General features: G+C 33.9%; 1 protein-coding gene across 1 annotated transcript in view; it reads left to right on the top strand.

The window, feature by feature from the left end:
- The window catches only part of LOC124365197 (putative ferric-chelate reductase 1 homolog), a 13,129-nt gene extending 3,918 nt beyond the window's left edge, over window positions 1–9,211 (top strand). The window contains exons 4-5 of the mRNA XM_046821154.1: window positions 5,681–5,772; window positions 9,005–9,211. Of these exons, the coding sequence (XP_046677110.1) occupies window positions 5,681–5,772; window positions 9,005–9,086 (174 nt within the window). The 3' untranslated portion in view covers window positions 9,087–9,211. The remainder of the gene's footprint in view (window positions 1–5,680; window positions 5,773–9,004) is intronic.
- Window positions 9,212–21,577: the final 12,366 nt, after the last annotated feature.

Here is a 21,577-nt window from a genome sequence, read left to right as displayed (position 1 = left end):
TGGTTAAGTGCGTTCAAGGAAACAGGAAGTGTTTTGAAGCAAAAGTCGCCGGGTAGGCCGCGTGTGTCTCAAGAGAATGTAGACAGAATCCGAGCTTCATGCACTCGAAGCCCTAAGAAATCGGTAACAAGACGCAGTCTGGAATTGGGGTTACCAAGATCAGTCCATAAGGTAATTCATAAAAGACTTCGTTTAACTGCCTATAAGATTCAACTTTTACACCATATCAAACCGGCAGACAAGGTTAAGAGATTCGACTTTTCTGTTTCCATGCTGGCTAAAATTGATGAAGATAATGATTTTTTTTAAAGTGTGGTTTTTTAGTGATGAAGCTACTTTTTATGTGAACGGAACTGTAAACAGGCATAATTGCAGAATTTGGGGTTCACAGCCGCCCTATGAGTTTATTGAGTACGAACGTGACACGCCCAAAGTGAATGTTTGGTGTGCTCTTATGCATGACAGAGTCATAGGTCCCTTCATTTTTGCCGAAAGGAATATCAATGGTGATGTCTATTGTGACATGTTAGAGGAGTATGTTTATCCTCAGTTGGATGACATTGAGGCGGAGAAAGGTTTAGTTTTACTTCCAACAAGATGGGGCGCCGCCACACTTCAGTTTGCGTGTGCGTGAGTCACTGGACGCTCGTTTCGGTAACAGGTGGATTGGAAGGGAAGGACCTATTCCATGGCCACCAGGAGCCCTGATATGACTCCGTTGGACTTTTTCTTTTGGGGGCATATCAAGAATCTTGTTTATGCGGAGAAAATTCGAAATGTTCGCCATCTCAGGGAACGAAAAGTGAATTGCGTGGCGTCCGTTCCCCCAGACATGCTCGCCAGGACATGGGAAGAGGTAGAATACCGTTTCGACGTGTGCCGTGCCACTAACGGAGCTCACATTGAACTTTACTAAGTTGTTTAAAAAATCTTGAAAATGTAAGCTTTCTAATCATGTATAAAACATGTATTTTACGTTTTTTACTTTATTAAAATATTTTGTCTTAAAACCCCGGAGTTCTTTTATAGACACCCCGTATATATATATATATATATATATATATATATATATATATACATATATATAGTGGTAGAGAGGACTTTATAGTCCTAACTTCACCTCTAATAAAGACATTTTTCATTTCATTTCATTTCATAATAGTAACAATACAACAAAAACAAATAGTAAGACCAATAATATTTCAGAATATTTTGTTAAGTATAGAGGAACTTCAATTCACTATTATTATTTTAATAAAATACAATTAAATACAATATATTATTAATTTAAGATCATTATAAAATAAAAACAATATGAACAATATTATTAAACCAACATATTTTTGTATAAATAAAGCAAAACTATAACGCACCACTCTAAATATTTTCAGTGATATACATTGAACCTGTACTTGGAGTTCATGATTTCTTATACTCCATGCTTGACACTTTAGTCTGGAACTATTCTGCATAATAAGCCGATTCCTGTATTAATGTTTTTATGTAGCACATAGTCGAGAATGCCTGTCTACATCGGTAGTTAATTGGAAAAGGTAGTGATACTTTCATTGCCCTTATCGCTGTATATTTTGTAGTCTTTACGTGCTGTTAGCGTAAATTATACGATGTTCTCACCAATAAAAACGTTTTTCATTATGCCACTGCTTTTCAGGTGTAAAAGCTAACCTTGTTCCTCTTTTGAGGGACTTTGTATCTTTTCTTTTTTCCGGGAAGCAGAACGGATTTCTAATCCAAACTTCATTAGGATCTGGCTCGGGAAAGTATTTCCTAAAGGTGGTTGCTTATCTTTGAAGGTGTTCAATGATGTTTTCCTTTATTTGATTGGTTAAGAAGATTCTACAAAAACTTTCAAAGTAGGGAAATTTGTAAAAAAGCATTTATCGACCCTTTTTACCGACGACTGTCACTTTTTAACCATGGCAATAATTTTACCTTTAATCATGAACATGTCTATATATACGAAGCTGTCCGCGGACAATCTGTTGGGATCCACTAATCTAGATGAAAAAAATAAGCCCAACCTCGTCATCACACCAAACCTTGGAACGAAGTGTTTTCTTGCATCACGGAACAAAGGAAAATGTCCGGAAAAAATGATTACAACATTATATATTCCTATTTATTCAGCCACAATTGCCGAACATAATATTACTGACAGATGCAACAAACTAGACACAAGTTATATCTGATTATTTTGTTGGATTCATTGTAGAATTTGCCAACGGCAAATCGCGAACTCTCACCATCAGAGCAGACGAGTTCAGTACCAGGTGGCGCTTCACACGGGCATTGAACTGTTAGAAACTGTTTAAATGTTTGACTGCCTCAGGAAACCTGTTGGTTCTGACGCCGAGTTCTGACAAAATGCACCGATACAAGCAGCCGATAGTTTTGAGTCGGTTGTTCCTAAATCTTACATCGTAGTAGTGACCGTTCTTACTTTGAATCATGTATAATATTACTAATGGCAGCATATTAACCACTAATACGTCGAGGCAAGACAAAGACATGATGTAAGCTTTGTCTAAAGTTTGTTTTTGACAAGAAAAGTTAGAGAATGTTCCATAATTTTTACCAACACTTGCCATTTTTGGGTAATGCAAAACATCATAAAACAGTACATTTATAGATCTGCAATATAATCTCTTTCTCAATTGAATAAATAACCTAACAAATACTATCTAGGATGAAATAAACCATAGCATAAACGGTCTGAGAAGCACAAATTATGAATAACAACAAATATGTGTGTCAATTGGTTGCACAATATGTATAAAACGTTCACTTGATGTCTACACTGATTTGCAATATGTCTACTTGCAATAACCGAGCAGCGTAATTAACCACTCGGTTGTCTTTGGTTGGAAAATCAATCCTTCTTGATTTCCTTACTAAGTTAATTAAAGGATAATATGGTTTTAGACATTTGCTATTGTTCTGCGTTAAAAATAATAGTAAAATTAGTTAACAGATTTTTTACTTCTTATTTTGTAATTTATTTTATCTTTAATGTTTCGTGTGTATTTTTAATTTATGTAACCAGTCTATTGTACATTTTAAATCAACCAATAATCCCCTAAAGAGTGATATAAAAGTAATATAAGTTCTTCTGAAGATGATTTAAGCCATCGAAGCCGGTATAAGCATTGTTGAAGTGATTTATACGTCCTCACCAATGTGTAGGTAAATATGTCAAATCCTTACCTTTTGAGTATTGTACCAAAATTCATTATTAATTCTCAAATTGTTGGTCATCATGTTAATTTTGAATTTGTATGTGTAATAAATTATGCAAATAACTTTTAAAAGTAACCGCAAACATAATCAGTCGTGTCCAATGTTTTATTTATAGGCAAACTCTAGCTCCTCACACTACTGCAGCGCGGTTAAAGATTCCTGTTACCTTATATTATGTCTGTACATCGAAGTAGGAAAATACATTGTCCAATACTGAAAGCAAATTCTCAATGAAACGTTGGACTATAGCCGGAGCTAGAACTAATATCTTATTGTAGTATTTTGTCATTAAAGGCACTCTTAAGAGTTTTATAAGTTCCTAAACAAGCCTAGACTTCTATTCTACATGTAACTCTCAATAAGCTGGAGCTAGGTCCAACTTAGCAAAGTATTTTCCTCGATTTACCTGTTAAAATGTCGAGAAATTGGCGGAATAGGGTACACATAATCTTGTATAGCTTTATTTAAAGTTGTCTTATAATCTCCATAACTACTGTACTTATTTTACCATTGCTTTTTAAAGAAACCACAATTGGTGTTGACCACTGGTTCTAAAGCCCGCTGTTTCTCTATATTGTTAATTCCTCTTTTACAGGTGACTGTAAAGCATAAGGTAAAGGACGTGCTCTTATATGAATTGGCTTGTGATTCCGGTAAATATTCTGGTCGAATTGAAACTCAGATAAATTATTAAAACCATCGGAGTATTAAACAGTTCCGTATTCTCCATAAAATATTCCAAAGAAAACGGATTTATCACATATTTTCTTTACGAAACTGGTAAATGAGTTTTCTGTAACCAAATTACAGATTAAAATTAACTTTTCATTCATTGAGTTCTTACAAGTCTATGTAACAAAATGGGTTTTTAAGAGTACTTTTTAATAAAAGTTTAATGTAAGCATGTAAAAGACGGTTACATTCTAAGTATTTAAACTGCTAACAAAGCGCACGCAAATTTCAGCGCTTGGAAAGGTAAAACATGAAAAGCCACACAGAATTTTTATCTGAAAGCTGATACCCGCAGTGTGTGTGTGTGTGTGTGTGTGTGTGTGTGTGTGTGTGTGTGTGTGTGTGTGTGTGTGTGTGTGTGTGTGTGTGTGTGTGTGTGTGTGTGCGCGCGCGAGCTATGTAATATTAGCTGGTTTATCTAAGTATAACTATAATCTGCCCTCAAGATTAGTTAAAAATACCCAATGAAATTGTAGACGTATAATCAACCAAAACTAATTAAAGCAATATTCAAATTGAGTTATTATATTTATTTTATAGATAAATTTAATAACAATATGTGCTCTGTAACATCTGGTGTTATTGAATAAAATCAAATAGGTACTTAACACTTAATTAAAACTGTTCAAAGTGCCTTTATAATACATACTCCTCATATAGTAGTGAAACAGAGAAAATAATTTCTGCAAGTAAGTATTAAACCAATATTTACAATTTGGAATGGAGGCAAAGAGAGAAAAAAACAGAGAAAAATAAGTCGGTGACATATATTTATTACAAGCAGTTATTAGCAGCTTTGTACGCGATTTCCTATAAAATAACAGTATGTAATAGACCCTTTTAAATTAAATAACACGCATCATTATAAGAGATGGTCCCTACAAGGTATTCATATATTTAAATCTCTTGATCAATTTCAGACTAGTTGGACTTAAAGTTTAAAGATCATGTTTTGGACCCTGCAGTTGAACACTTAAACTACAGATTGTTGTTTTATACAATAGTTGTTTTATGACTACAAATGAAATTCGAAAGTTTAAGTATATATTGATGAATAGCTGTATGAATTTTATTAATACTAGAAGGAATAATGACTATTAAACCAGATTTTTGCCTGTGCAGTGCTTAAGCTACATGTGTGTCAAATTTCAACTTTCTAGGACGTCGGGAAGTTGACAAATATAATATAATTCTTTTAGATTTCTACCTACCTATATTTCAACCCTTAGGGGTGTTTTATCTTCTTTTCTTCTTTAAAACTCTTAATTTGTCCTGTTGAAAATACAAGATGAGAATGTCAAATGTTATCTTTCTAGAACCTCACAAAGTTTAAAAATAACTATATTCCACGTAAATCACTCTGAATTTTGATCTTCAGTTTTGCAAATGCTTTAGTTTTTAAATTTAATCCATGACGCATACAGTCATATGCTAAATATTAACTTTCTGAGGTATCTAGGAGATTGATATGAGAGTGAGTGAGGGCTCTGCCCTTTATGTATAGAGATATTTTTTTTAAGACGGAGGAGGCAGATCAAAAAATGTCATCGAATAAGGCGTCTTACCCTGATCTAGGAATTCAGCATAATCCGATAAGTGGTATATTATTAGAAATTAAAGTTTAGTTTGTACAAGAAAATTTTAATAATTGTGTATAATTGAATACTACAATCTAATGTAACTTTTGCAGAACACTGCTGTCCACCTCAGTTCGGAGCCCAAGTCTGACGCTCACATGCGCTGGCTTCCCGATCTGGACTTTGTCGGGAACGTCACTTTCTTGTGAGTTCAATTTTTCGAAAACCAACTATCTATATCTGTTTATAGTTACTGTGAGTCTAAGTTTATTGTTTACAAGCTTAAAGGGTATTTTTGTAAATGTAGAACTTATCTGTTCCATACGCCTGGGTGTCGCAGGTTCCTATATTATAGTGGTTGAATTTTTTTATTAAAGTTTTGGGAGGTACAGCTCTCTAGAGTTATTTCCATTATAATTTTCATTCGTTATGGGGCAGGTTTAATAAACAATACATAGTTAAACTGGTCGTACAAGAATCTGCAGCGTCTATTCTAAATGCTACAGATTATTTTATTCATTGGTAATGAACCGCTTGAATATAAGTATAAAGTATTAGGCAAATCTAACCCACGAAAATATGAATAGCTTTTCCCAAGGAATTACTCAATTATTTTAAACTTACACTTGTTTAGAAGGCCTATTTGATAACATCACATTAACACATTATGCTAAATGATCTAATAGAAAATGTCAAACTAGTATAAACAAAACAAAATTGAATACAGTATATTCTGCTTATTGGAATTGATTATAGAGCATAATAAACGTCTGTCGTACAAAATTAGAATTGCGAGAAATAGAGATTTGAAAAATAAGTATTTACGTTATATGTGTAATAGTTTTAAGTAAGCAATTGTCATTAAATTAACACAAAATTATAATAATTAGGTTTAATTAAGCATATGGTGAACAAATTTGTCGTCAAAAACTGAATAGATCACTTTTAAGATATGAACTTTAAATGGTAATGGGACTATTATAGAACATAAATACTCATTTTACTTGCCTTTTATATTTTACAAAAGATTTAAAACACCTTCAACACCCAAAACACCACCAAAACGTACAGAAAAGAAAAAGTACAAGAACAAGGTAGTAGAAAAAAGATCAAGGCTAACATAAACACTAAGAAAAATAATCCGAAAATAAAACATATTCGCTCACTGGCAGGTATATTTTCACTGGAGTTCATGAAACTGAAATATTTAAATTTGCGGGTTCAAAACTATTTGTTTCAGGGAGCTTCATGAATTTAATTTATACTATCTCTTAAACACTCTTAAGCTTTCGCGGCTTTTGATACCTCCCAGCCTGGCTTCTAGACTCTGGCAACGAAATTTGGCAGATCACAGTTTCTGGCAGCTTCCGGCATCTGGAGAGTCTTATAGGCCTTTTGGAAATCATAGCCATTGGTAGTGTTAGGCATCTGTCTGCTCCCGGCCTCTAAGTTCTCTCGGTCTCAAAGAGATCCTTGTCTATGGCAGCTTCCAGTCTCTAGAATAGTCTTCCAGGCCTTTTGGATATAAGAGCCTTTGGTGACTCTCGGCGTCACCCTGGCCTCTAAGTGCCCCCGGTCTACGGAGATCCCAATTTATGACATATTCTTTTTTGGCATTTCCTGGTCCTTGAAAGCTCAGGACCAGGGTCTATTGCTTGTAAGTTATATAGAATATGCATGTCAATTTTGGTTAAAGTTTACCGAACCACAAGATGTCTGTAATAGTTGTGTTGTTTCTGATCCTGTGACTCCACCCCTTCCGTTCTGATTGGCCTCATCATCATCGTACTTATCATTGTCATCCTATTGTAGAACATACTTACGAAGTATCATAAAGATGCGTTAACATTTGCTGCTGTAATCCCCATTGGCTACCAATTACGTAAATTGTCCTTCAATGTTGGCATCAGAGTAATTACCGACGATGGGCGCTGCCCCTCTCAAACATTTGTAGTAAAAAATACTCCTGATATCGATTATTTTAGCATTTGTCTATTATTGCACTATTATATAGATTGTTTGTTAAAATAGAAGTTGTTCGATTTTTAAGCTGGTCGACTCTCGAAGTCGATTGTTGTTTACAGTTCATCTGTTTATTTTTTGTTTTTCATTACTTGCTCTCTGAAATGGTGTCGCGGCAAGATCGCGTTATCTGAGAGTTTCAATGACCATGTGGAGAGCATACACAATGAAAGTAAACATGAAGTGTGTGGTGGTTATTTTGATTACGAAACTGAGCGAAAGTGACGTTGAAGAAATTCAAGAAAGTATGTGCCAAAGTCCTTAACATTTAGGAGTGGCCAAGGCAAGCTAATGATCCACATAATTCTTTTTGTGGTAGACCTGAAGTATATCTAATTGTTGCTAGGCAACTAATACTTTAAATATATAGTAATAAAGTACAATTTATACAACATTTTATATTGTAGTTTGATATATTAAAATAGACTCTAAGGCTCCAAACAACGATTTACATTGCAAAACATATTAATACGATATCTGAGGGTAAATATATTTGTATTTTTTTGTTAACCAATGGATGATGTATAGAGAATGCAAAAAACATTTACACATTGCAAATAATCCACATTAATCTTATTACTGGTAGACTTGGAGTGTATCTAGTTGTTGCTAGGCAACTAAATACTTAGAGTATAAGGTACTAAAATACAATTTTATCATGTTATATGGTTCTTTGATATATTAAAATTGACTCTAAGCACCCAAAAAACGATTTACATTACAAAAAATTGCAACCAAAAATTAATACGGTACTTGAGCATAAAAATATTTGTATGTATTTGTTAATTAATGGAAGATACATAGATAATTCAAAAACTTTACACACTGCAATAGTTAGATTACAAACCTACCTACAGTGCTACGATATATTAAAGTACTGAGAATAAAATCATTCTGAAGAGCAGCTTGTCACGGCAATGCAAAGAAAAAGCAATGTTTTGCGGGCTCCTGTGATATAACTACTCTGACATTATAGACACACACGTGTTTATAGGTTTGATTTTACGAAAAAGGCAAATTATATTGTTTTATCACTAGAGAATTATATTTTAGAGATATAGCATCTCATAAAGGTCAAGTCTACTTTGTACAGATAGGAGATTAAGTACAGCTTTTAAAGATCATTGGAAGAGCTTGTCAATAATTGCGGCGAATCCGAAACCGAGTATTTGAAATATAAGTCTAACTCTTGAATTCTCTTCTGTGAAATGAAGCCTGCTGAAGATGTCAAAATATATATGGATGTTGAGGATATGATTGTGGCTTTCAGTGCTATGTTTAAAAATTTACATTGTGGAATCAAAATATATGGAAAATAACGGATAAACGTTATTTATTACTTTATATTCTAAATAATGTGAAATCATAGGCAGTCCTGTACAGAAAAATGGTTCTCATAAGGTTTTTTGTTGCAGTGCAACGGTGGCCCAGTCCCGGAAAGTTTTCTGGGTGAGGCATCCTGCGAGAAAATTGCAAGTTATCCTTGACAACGCCTGATCCTCACTTAGCCCTCAGTCTGCAATAATAACTTTCCTTCGGATATACAAACTAATTTAATATAATTTAAACATTCATTGTAAAGTAGTAACAGCTTTTGTTGTATAAAAGAACATATATTATCATTTAGCCCTGACAAATCCTTCAAGACCTTAGTAGAAGTGGGTGGGGGTGGAAAAATCTGGTAGGTACATGGTTATTATATAAAATAATAAATCGGTTGCAATAGTAAGTACAGGGTGAGTTACATAAGTTTTCTGTAGATAAATTAAGAGAAACAGTTGGTTCTATATAATTTGAACCGTAATCAAAAGAAATACAGAGCATATATTTAAATAATTACATTCAAATATGAGAGATAAGATATGCCAGAACTAGAGGTACCAAATTCTATTATTTAATTAGTATTTCAAACCACGATAATTTCGCCTTCCGCTTAGTGCAGAATCTGAAGTCTGACACCGTTACTGATTGACTCCTGCAATCTGGACTGCACAACTGCCAGAAGAGATCAATAAAAACAGCGATGAAGACGCTCAAAATGAACCTCGTGCATTTTTTCGACATTACAGAGACACATAGGCTACAAATAAGCTCAGAAAAGTTGCCCAGCAGCTATACAATATAGTATAGATGAAAAGTTGTTCTCATTGTCTCATTAGGTGCACAATTTAGTATACGACGACGTTGTAAACACCATATTAAAGCACGACGAGGTGACAAAGACGAGGGAGCGTGTTTAAAATTTAAAATGAAACACAACAATGTGTTAATATAGTTCAGCTCTCACGGTGTGACCCAGTTAGATTTATTCTTTTGTGAGTTATGAAAGGCGTGGGACCGTGTTTTCACGTTAACATGAATGTAACAGCGTGTCAATATAGTTGAGCTCGCGCGGTGCGGTCCAATTAGACATAATCGTTAGTGAGATGACAAAGACGTGGTACCGTGCTTCCACGTTAACATGAATGTAACAGCATATTAACATAGTTGACCTCGCGCGGTGCGGCCCAATTACATTTAATCGTTAGTGAGATGACAAGTACGTTGTACCGTGCTTCCACGTTAACATGAATGTAAGAGCGTGTTAATATAGTTGAGCTCGCGCGGTGCGGCCCAATTAGATTTAATCGTTATTGAGATGACAAAGACGTGGTACCGTGCTTCCACGTTAACATGAATGTAACAGCGTGTTAATATAGTTCAGCTCACACGGTGTGGTCCAGTTAAATTTATTCTTTTGTGAGTTATGAAAGGCGTGGGACCGTGCTTCCACGTTAACATGAATGTAACAGCGTGTTAATATAGTTGAGCTCGCGCGGTGCGGCCCAATTAGATTTAATCGTTATTGAGATGACAAAGACGTGGTACCGTGCTTCCACGTTAACATGAATGTAACAGCGTGTTAATATAGTTCAGCTCACACGGTGTGGTCCAGTTAAATTTATTCTTTTGTGAGTTATGAAAGGCGTGGGACCGTGTTTTCACTTTAATATGAATGTAACAGCGTGTTAATATAGTTGAGCTCGCGCGGTGCGGCCCAGTTAGGTTTATTCTTTTGTGAGTTATGAAAGGCGTGGGACCGTGTTTTCACGTTAACATGAATGTAACAGCGTGTTAATATAGTTGAGCTCGCGCGGTGCGGCCCAGTTAGATTTATTCTTTTGTGAGTTATGAAAGGCGTGGTATCGTGTTATCAAGTTAACATTAATGTAACAGCGTGTTAATATAGTTGAGCTCGCGCGGTGCGGCGCAGTGAGATTTTATTGTTAGAGAGGTGGCAAAGGCGAGGGACCGTGCTTCCTCGTTAACATGAATGTAACAGCGTGTTAACATAGTTGAGCTCGCGCGGTGCGGCCCAATTAGATTTATTCTTTTGTGAGTTATGAAAGGCGTGGGACCGTGTTTTCACGTTAAAATTAATGTAACAGCGTGTTAATATAGTTGAGCTCGCGCGGTGCGGCCCAGTTAGATTTATTCTTTTGTGAGTTATGAAAGGCGTGGAACCGTGTTTTCACGTTAAAATTAATGTAATAGCGTGTTAATATAGTTGAGCTCGCGCGGTGCGGCCCAGTTAGATTTATTCTTTTGTGAGTTATGAAAGGCGTGGGACCGTGTTTTCACGTTAACATGAATGTAACAGCGTGTTAATATAGTTGAGCTCGCGCGGTGCGGCCCAATTAGATTTATTCTTTTGTGAGTTATGAAAGGCGTGGGACCGTGTTTTCACGTTAACATGAATGTAACAGCGTGTTAATACAGTTGAGCTCGCGCGGTGCGGCGCAGTGAGATTTTATTGTTAGAGAGGTGGCAAAGGCGAGGGAGCGTTCTTCCGCATTAACATGAAATACAATAATGTGTCAATGTGCTCGCGTGGTCCGGAGCAGCGAGATTTAATCATTGGCGAGGTTACAAAGGTGAGGGAGCGTATTTCCACATTTACGTGAAATACAACATTTCGTGCTGTTGCTTTGTTTTGTATGAAAAATACGAGCATTGCCGCTTCTACTGGTCTGCGTTATGGTTTGTGCAGCAACGATAAAATTACAATATCGTTCACCTTGCCGATCTATTGTAATTAAAAATAATGTATATTAACAACATTATATTGTTAATATACATTTTACAATTTTTATAAATTTTACACATAATAGTATTTAGCCAATAAAGGGTTAATGAACTGCAAGGCGTCATTGGCACTGAAATGCAGTGTACAAGCAATGTCATTGTAAGGTTTCAATGATCCCAGTTTCCCTCGGGTCCTGAAATACTCCCAAGGGCTCTCGGGCTTCCCTACTTTGTTCCCGATGTGTTTGGACTGTTTCTGGATGACGTTATTTCAAAATCAAAGTTTGTAGTCTTAGTGAAAGATGTTTGATAGAGCCCTTTAAAATAAAAAAATATTAGGCATATATCTGACTTGTACTATGTGGTGTCCATGGTTAAGAAATGTACGCATATCAAGTACGAATAAATTAGATTTCTGTTACTACGATGAAGAAAATATATACATATGCAGGTCTTGAAACCTACTTTGGTCCAGTTCAATACGTTGATTTTGTCTTGTTGTTCTGATAAAGGAAATATCCCAATATATTGGGTTTCAAGGCATATTTTAGCCAATAGACTTCTATTACTGGAACTTGTGCTATATTTCCAGTCTAACATTTTTCAAGTGCCATAGTTCAGTTTGCCTTTTTATAAGCAATGAAGAAAATATACATACTTACGTATGAAAAAATACTACAGTAAAAAATGTTTTTTTTTGCCATTGACTTTCAGTCTAATTTATTTACGGTTCCACAGTTGAGATTACGTTATTGCCAGACCAAACAATGTGTAGGTTTCGAAAACAAAGTAATTGAAATTACTTTTGTACGAGTTTTTGTACGATATTTCTAGTGCTATATATAATTGATTTTGATTGTTTATCCCGATCAGGATACTATATACTCACGCAAGCTTATAAAACTACTAAGGTTAAAATGCATCCACTTTCCATCGCTTGTGGTCTGCTTCTGACCTAAGGGGATGAGTGGTAAATCCTTGAAACTAGCTTCGATCAACATTTCAAAACAATCCTTTGTTATAAGCTTTATTTAATAGGAATCTTGTTGTTTATTGCATTGTATGCCGAAAGGCCTTGTGTGAAAACAATGAAAATTATTGGATAATTGTGAGTTTTCTTTTATAAATATAATATGAAATATGTTTTTATAATCAGCTGATAGTGCTATAAGTAGTTGATAACATGAAATGCACCATTGAAGACTTTAAAACATCTAATGCATTGGAAATATATCAACACTCGTAAACCCCCCCCCCCATAATCGATAAAGCTGTGAAAGTTTGCACATATGGTAAATGGTTTGCTTCCTCGACATCCTTACGTATCATTTTTACTGTGGCTTAAGGTAAAATAGAAGAATACAAATTAACGTGCGTTAATGAGCCATTCTTTCCATGACTACAGTCCGAAAGGCATCACGACTTATACTGGGTGCATTTTAAAATTAATGCACATCTTCTAAGAAAAATATATTTATTCATCCAATTGTTAAAAATTGTTCATACGGAGCCAATTCGGGCTTTAAGAATGCCGGGTCACCACGGGAGTCTTGCTCTGGATCAGGTAGTGGGTGACGACGAAGGCCGTGTTGCTGTGGACATTGTTGTGGTGAAGCTTGAAGACGTTTCTGAATTCAGGCCTGACGCGCGCTACCCGTCGACTCAGTCTATTGAGCACCTCCAGGTAAAAGGCTGCGTTGTCAGTTTGTCCTTACGATGCAAACTCAAAATAGACAATCTTCGAACGTGAAAGAAGACGATCAGGACTGTTTTAATACGAGATTTGCCCATGCATGCTCTTTGGGGTTTGGGAGAAGACTGTGTGTGCCACCTTTCGTAATGAGATATCGAAATCCATTCCTCCTCAAAGGCCTCTTGAAGCATTTGATGAGTTCCCAATACATTCTTCCCAAACCGCACAAAAAACTTGATCGCGCACTGATGTTCCAGCGAGCGCTCTATCGCGCCACGACACAATCGAAAAACAGACTTCGTGCAAAGATACGTCCTATCCCTCTTACTGCTTGGAGCGAACTGAGACTGGAAGAGAGGAGAAGAACACTCTCCATATTATCCGACTGGTCAGAGCGCACTGTGATAAATAGTCGCGTCACAATAAAATCATGTGAATTACTTTCTTAAAACACCTTGCATAACGCAATACATATTATACTATTTAAAAATGTTGCATAACCTTAGTAAGATTTTGATTTTATATCGAAAGTAGCGCTTCCTGATCTTAGTAAGTTTCTCAGCTCTATGCATATTTTCTTCGACTGAATAACATAAATCAATTATGGCACTGAAGATAGCCTATCTTACACTGAAAATACATTGCAAGAGCCGGTAATAGACGCTTTTCGACTTCAGTAGGTTTTCTGAGAATTGTATACTTATTATTAACTTTATTTATACAATTCTATATCAGGTTAATGATCATATAAACCTATTTTAATGTTTTCCTGATCTTGTTATCAAGACAAACTCAGCTACGGATTCATTGGAATATGAAATACTCATACAGGTGCAAAACCTGATGTAAGAGCCAGTTGCAATTTCTCTTAACCTCTGATTCTCTTAACTAAGAATCCTGAAATAATATGTTTCTGATGCATCTACATACTTTTGAAACATATTGTTGGCTTCGTGATTTTAGATAATAATCACCGTACTGTTTGTTACTAAGTGTATCTATGTTAAACATTGCCTATAAACTATGGCTTTAATAGGTATCAGCTAGTTATTTGCAAAAAAATATTATATTTAAATAACAGAGAGGTTTCTTTACTATTATAGTTGGGCGAGGTATATGAGACAAACAAAAACTCTATTCAGGAGCAGTTGGAGCACTAAACAAAGGCAGCCGCTACAGCTGTCGGGACTCATATTTTTCACATCAAAACAAAGCAACAGCACGGCATTGTTATTGTATATCATGTGAATGTGAAAATACTCGCCCGCGGCTCTGTCACCTCGCCAAGGCGTACCTTATTGTGTCGCACCGCGCGAGCCGAGAGTTAACTGTTTACGAGAGTATTTCGGGAACCGATTCTACTAAAGACAATTCTAAATTAACAAATCTAAAACAACACATTAACTAAAATGCTAATAGGCGTAGTCTTTGTACTCCAGTGTATATATTGTTGCTCACCTGAGCGAAAGGTGAAGTGGAGATGAACTCAACATTCCACTCACATTGTCATTTTTTACTTAGCAATATTTAAAAAATATATGTACACCTAAATATTATTACTTTTCTTGTACTATTATTTGAATATCTTTGCATATAAGAATTTACATTTCAAATAAACATTTAACATTATGGAAGATAGAAATGAAATCAAAATACAAAATATAGTGATATAGTGGTATTAAATAACAAAATTTTATTGCAAATGTAGAATATAATTTATTTAATAATAATAATAATAATATATATGTACATATATATATATATATATATATATATCTAATTTCCGAATTTCAATATTGAATACAGGTGATGAATACGTACATAAGTACATAACATCGATTATCTTTGACTTACTATGTGGATCAACAGGGGGTGCTGAGAAACATAGTGGTGTATGTCAGTCTAATGATATTTTTCAGGACATATAGTTCTGCGTTTGAAGCTATTAAAAATTCAGTAATTTAAGTATACTTTTTCCAGTAAACTTTTAGCATCAGAAATACTTTATATTTATTATAGATAAGAAGTTTGCAAGTATAGTCTAGAAAAATCACCTCTTATGAGGTTTTTATTTTTAACTAACTGACTTACACCACTATGTTTCAAAGTGTATTCACTGTTTGTAATAAAACAATTATTATATTAATAGTAATATACTTTTATTTGTAAAAAACACATAACAGATTAAAATAAAACTTTCAGAAAATTCTTTTCATGTCAGTCTACTGTTTTTATCCACTCAGTATCATACTTTTCAACTCTCTTCTTCCTCCACTTCATCAGCATCCACTTCATCTTCTTCGCTAGGGTTGTGAGGGCCCACGTCTTCAACATCCTGGGAGCCTGTGATACCTCTGAAGAAGTTGTGGTGTACAGGAGGAATGTATTTAAGGAGAAACAACAAACATATCCCTTTTCTTTAAATAATTTATAACACGTGGCCCATTGTACAGTTTTTCTTGATTAATAGCTCCCAAGTCAAGAGGGCTTCCTGTTCTTATTGGCTTAACATTGATAACATTAAATGGAATGTTCTCATTCAAAGTGCACTTGTGTAAGATAGAATAGGGTTTACCCTTTTCGTATCTAAACCATTGTACTTTCAACCAGTTTACTGGTTCACCGTCCACATCCATTTTTGCGTTTAATGGTTGCCTTTTCAAGACCATGAACACTCAAGAAATCTTCTTCATGCATCTTAACTAGCATAAATTTGTTTTGCTTTCTTGATGACTTAATCACATTATACCAATCATCAGGTGTGTAAATAATTTTGTTACAAGCTGCTTTTTCTATTAAACCAAATTCAGAGTCATTGGGGAGGTAGGAATGACCTGAAATCATGAACTTTTGGTCTATGATCTCTACACTCGTTCCTTGAGTTAGTTTCAACAATGACAAAGACATCTTCATATTTCTATTCTATCCTGTACATGTGTCGCTATATACAATCACATGTTTGTGGAGGTTCTGCTTTATGTGCTTTACTAGACAGGAAGAAATTTCTTGCGAACCTCTAGACACAATGGTCTCATACCATACATACATATACCCCACATTTTTTGCTACATCATGTACTCTTAAATAATAGCAGTAAATGTTTCTCCTGTAATATGCTTCACTGACGGTTAGTACTGGAAATGGAAGTGATTTCTGTAAATCTTCCGTTATAGTGTATACATTATCATTTTGCTTTGCCAATTCACCATCAGCCTTCAAAGAATCACGAGCTTTATCTGCTTTTGCCAGATGCAATATGTGGTCTCTTTCCAATTGAGCCTTTTTATCAGAATCAATTTCCACGTTGATTAACTGTTTGCATTTATCACAATTTTTGCAAGTGTCCTTGCGAGGATGAAATTGCAAATTGAAGTTATTATTAAAAATATAGCGGTAAACGTGTTTCTTTTACAGGGTCCAGTTGTTTTTCACTACAAAATTCTTTATAAAGATTATAATTGACAAAGATAAGATTAACTTTTATTTATTTACCAAACATTTAAGTTTTATTACTAATATCATTATCCAAATAAAACCTAACCTAACTTTTGTTACAATATCTACTGCTAATATTATTATTTTATTGCTATATTAATTAACTCACCTGATGAGCTAGCTTCCTCTTCGGAAGGAACATAATCCTTATCGTTATCACTATCATCGCTAACATTCAGCAAATCTAATAATTCTTTGTTATTATTCATCTTATTTGACTAAACAATCTTTACTCACAACAACAAAATTAATCAGCTGTTAAAAACATAGTGGTGTAAGTCAAACTTACTTCACTATGTTTATAAACAGTTTCCAATATTTGTTAAATACTACCAGTAGGTGCTGTCACCTAGTAGCAATTATAGGAGTTACTACTTGATTCACTATGATCCTAAATAAATAGTACATTTTTGAAACAGAATATGTCATGAACTCAAATGGGACAAAATCTTGACTTACACCACTATGTTTCTCAGCACCCCATTGTTATTGACGAAACTACCAATTGAATGGCGTTTTATTTTTTAACATTAGCCTGTTAATATTTTGCAATATCGGTTATAATAATATAAATAATAATAATAAAATAATAAACTAATAATAGTTGTAGTAATAGGAATAATAAAATCCTAATAAATTTTGAGAGACGATATTTCAACGTAAAGCAATTTCATGTCGGCCATTTGTCATCCTCGAGACCTTATCAGATCTTATCTACTTTATTTGTGGCAATCCTGTACTAAACATTATTTGGTAAAAGTTACAAATTATTGCATGAGAAATTTAAACAAAGAATAATATATATATATATATATATATATATATATATATATATATATATATATATATATATATAAAAGAGAATCGGTGTGGAAGACGAATATTATTTTGATTACAAGTAAGTTTGAATTCATAATTTTGTCTTACACCTCATTTATCGACTGTACTTTTCCTTAACAAATGAAACATTACATTTAAAGTTCACACTTTTGTAATATTACGGGTGTCCAAAAGAAGAGTATCAATTTAAGGTTTATAAAACCGTAAAAAGAAATTCTAAAGAAAACTGTTAGTGGCTTTAATAGTAATGTCATTAATGTAAGAATTTCTCATAACGTTTTCTTCAGGAAGATCTCAGAGAGTACACAACAATAACTCATGTGTAAAGCAATTCCAATTAGCCTAGAGATAACTCATGTTTGGAAACTGTGTCCAGTCAACAAACCAGGGAGACTGGTGTAATATTACCGTGGTATACAAAGCTCTGTCATGAACTGTGCTTAATATTGAAGAAAATCGCAAAGTACTGCAAAGATAATTTATTATACTATATAAGCGGTTTGATTGTAGAAATTGAGCTGATTAAATTAAATGCAAACAGTGTTTTAGATTATTAATTAATAACAAATAAAATTTAAATAACTATACACACTTCACTAAGTTTGTCTGCAGAGGGAAATTTGTTCGAACTTCCTCAGATGTAATGGACGTTGTTAAAGTTATGAACAACAAACTTAGCTTAAGTGTAAATGCTCAAAGCAAACTTGACACACACAAAATTATTTTCGAAGCTTGTAAGTCATTAGCAGAAAATGTTTACAGAGAATTTTCTAATGTGTCTAATGAGAATTTTGGCGAAGATGCCCTTGAAGTTTAATTACTAACTTCTACTTGTTATTTGATTTAAAAACTATTGGTTGTTTTCAGATTACACATCTGGAAACGTAGTGTTACTGATCACTAAAATATGGAAAATTTCCGGAAAATCCTGTTTAAATAAACAATATAACGATTGTAACACACTGAACCCAATGGGCAGTTAAAACACCTTAGCTGAGTTGAGCCCTGAGGCCATATATTCTGATAGTTATTGTGTCCACATTAAGTGTTATAACATAGATTAGACGGTATTCACAAGCTGTTTGATGTGGCAAACGAAATTTTTCTGAGGCACTTAAATCAACTCTTTTAATCTACATAATTCTAAGTTAATGAATCACTAAATGTGTTGCTAAGCGCTAATCTCAAGAACAGGTGAACCAATTCGGGTAATTCTTTAGTACAATATTCGTTGAAGTCCGAGCAAGGTTTTATAAAGGGAAAATTCTTTGAATGTTTTTCACTTTTTAAAATATAATGATAAAGTTATTCCATACCCGAATAGGAATTATTTTTCAAATTGTACTTATACATTTAACTACCGAGAAACACAAAAATACTGATTTGATTTCGATCCTTGTAGTTGACATTCATATTAGTGTATCTTATACAAAACAAGCCTACGCAAAGATACCACTTTACTTTAGCTGTATTATTAATAATGGAGCACTACTAACATTCCTTCTCATATTTTAGTAACACATTTTAAAAAGGTTGATTGAAACTTTCAATAACTTCAAATACACACTTATCCAGTCCTCTGAAATATTGCAATAAACCAATGGAAGACACTGGAAAGCGATGTAATGAACAGCAACATACCGCCAGCTTCAATAGGCAGCGTGTCGAAGAATAGAGTCGAAGAATAGAGTCGTGCTCTTTGTGACTCTCCTCTCACATTTATCATGGCCCTCTCGCTTATCATTAACTGTTCATATTCTTGACAAATCTGCATAAACACAATCTGTATCATTTGTATCAATTGTGTTTTTCATACGAACAATGCATAGCCTTAAGAACTTTACTACTATATTTTTAATAAATAATAAACTCAAAAATGAATGTAAAAGCAAACACCATTGGTGTCTAAAGCGAGGTGGACAATGATATGAAAAGAAAAGCTATTATGTTAATAACATGCAGTTTTCCACGGGTTCACAATCAGTTTTATTTGCAAAAGAGGAACGCTTTGGCTTTCCAAACAATATAAATAATGGTCGCTGAAAGGTATTCCAACCACCTGATCTATTTTAGATTAAAATTAATCAATTAAACTATTTTAAGTTGCGGAGTAATCCTAAGTCTAAAGGGATGCTAAATTCAAAGTCATTAGCTTATGATGTATTCAATTATAACACGTTACTATAGTTGATTAAAATCCGAATAAAAACAGATCTAAACAAATCTAACACGACATTTGTATAGTGTAACTAACTTTGACAGATGAATTACAAAACATTTACTAAAACCCTGCATAATCACAACATTTGTCTAAGTTGTATTCACCCTGCATAATCTATTATACTAATTTTATATTGTTGACATTTACACATATACTATCTGCTGACTAAGCCAAGTCCATAAATATAATGAATAACGGAATGTTAAGTGAGTTTTCAAGGCCAGTGAGGCGTAGCCCGTAGGGTTTCGAAATAAGAATTGCATATATGTTCACCAGGGTCCTTAAGAGTGTCAATGAACAGTAAAAGTACAAACGGTCTAGTAGTTTTTACGTGATTGAGTCACACACACGAAAACACAAATATTTGCAAGTAGATTTGTATATAAAAGTATAGATTTTAGTGTAAAATTACATATCTGACAAAAAACTGTTATTTTGAAAGAATAACATGTTTCGACCCAGGCAGAGTTAAATATAAACAAATGCATATGTAAATTAAACTAATTTTAATATTTAACTCAAAGATCAAATGTATCTTTTTTTAATAAAGTGGACATATTTAAACTGTAACCTTAATTGTTACTCTAAATCATTAACTTATTATATTACTATATTTTTATGTAGGCTAATGTTAGCATCCTATATAGACCTGAAATAGTTATCAACCTCTAAGACAAAACATAATTTATAAGAAAGTTAAACATTACATGGGAAACCCCAGAATCGACTTTGTAACTTAGGAAGTACAGAATAACATTCTCTGTCATCTTTCTATCCTTCCCTCACCCCCTCACCACAACCGTCTCCCAGTAATAAACAAGTTTCTGAAACCACAGTTATTGTAGTTGTTGACATTGCTAACAATAAAGTTGTAAGTCGCGTCTTTCTATCTTGTCAAACTATTAAACTGCTGTACCTTAATAATGTAGCTGTAATATAGAAAGTTTAACTACTGTCAAATAAATGTCTAGACTACATGCAGTTAAACCATTTATATTACATGAACAACAAACTTATAAATAAAATTTTGTATTATTTCAACATTCAAGAAAACCAAGGGTAATTAATTTAAACCTCTAGTATATTGCAAGAATTAATACGTGAAATCTCAAGATTTTTTGACCAAGATTGAAAATATAGTAAGAAAACTAAAATACGTATGTTCAATTAAGGGGTCAATACTACAATTTAGTAGCATACATTTTATTATGATTGCATATTAATGTTCCTGATGTATTATGAAGGGTTCATCCCAAGTCATACGATGCTCTTTCGACCAACAATAATGTACAGAGTTCCACTCTTCTATTGACCCCTTCTCGTGTTTTCTTGATGTTCTTTCCTATATTGCATATGTGTGTTGTAAGACATAGGTGGAAACCGTGAAAATTTCTTTGTCTTATTTCCTTACAATCTGATTACTATGTTTCAAAAGTAACCATATTAGGCTTTATTTTTGCAATGGTGATAGAAATCTATATGAAAGAACTCATGTAACAGATGTACTGAATAGCTTTTTTAATAGAATTTAGTATATAATATGTTCTAAAAAATTGTGTTTTTCTTTTAACATAAAAATTTTTATTTTATACATTGAAGAAAACTAGTGATTATAATAAGAAGATCATCATAACACTTTTTTAGTGGTAGGAACTATTGGAACGTCTAAAAATA

This window comes from Homalodisca vitripennis, chromosome 6 (genome assembly GCF_021130785.1).
Source record: "Homalodisca vitripennis isolate AUS2020 chromosome 6, UT_GWSS_2.1, whole genome shotgun sequence".
Classification (NCBI taxonomy): Eukaryota; Metazoa; Arthropoda; class Insecta; order Hemiptera; family Cicadellidae; genus Homalodisca; species Homalodisca vitripennis.
Note: the sequence above shows the minus strand (reverse complement) of the source record. Positions and strands in the feature narration are given on the sequence as shown.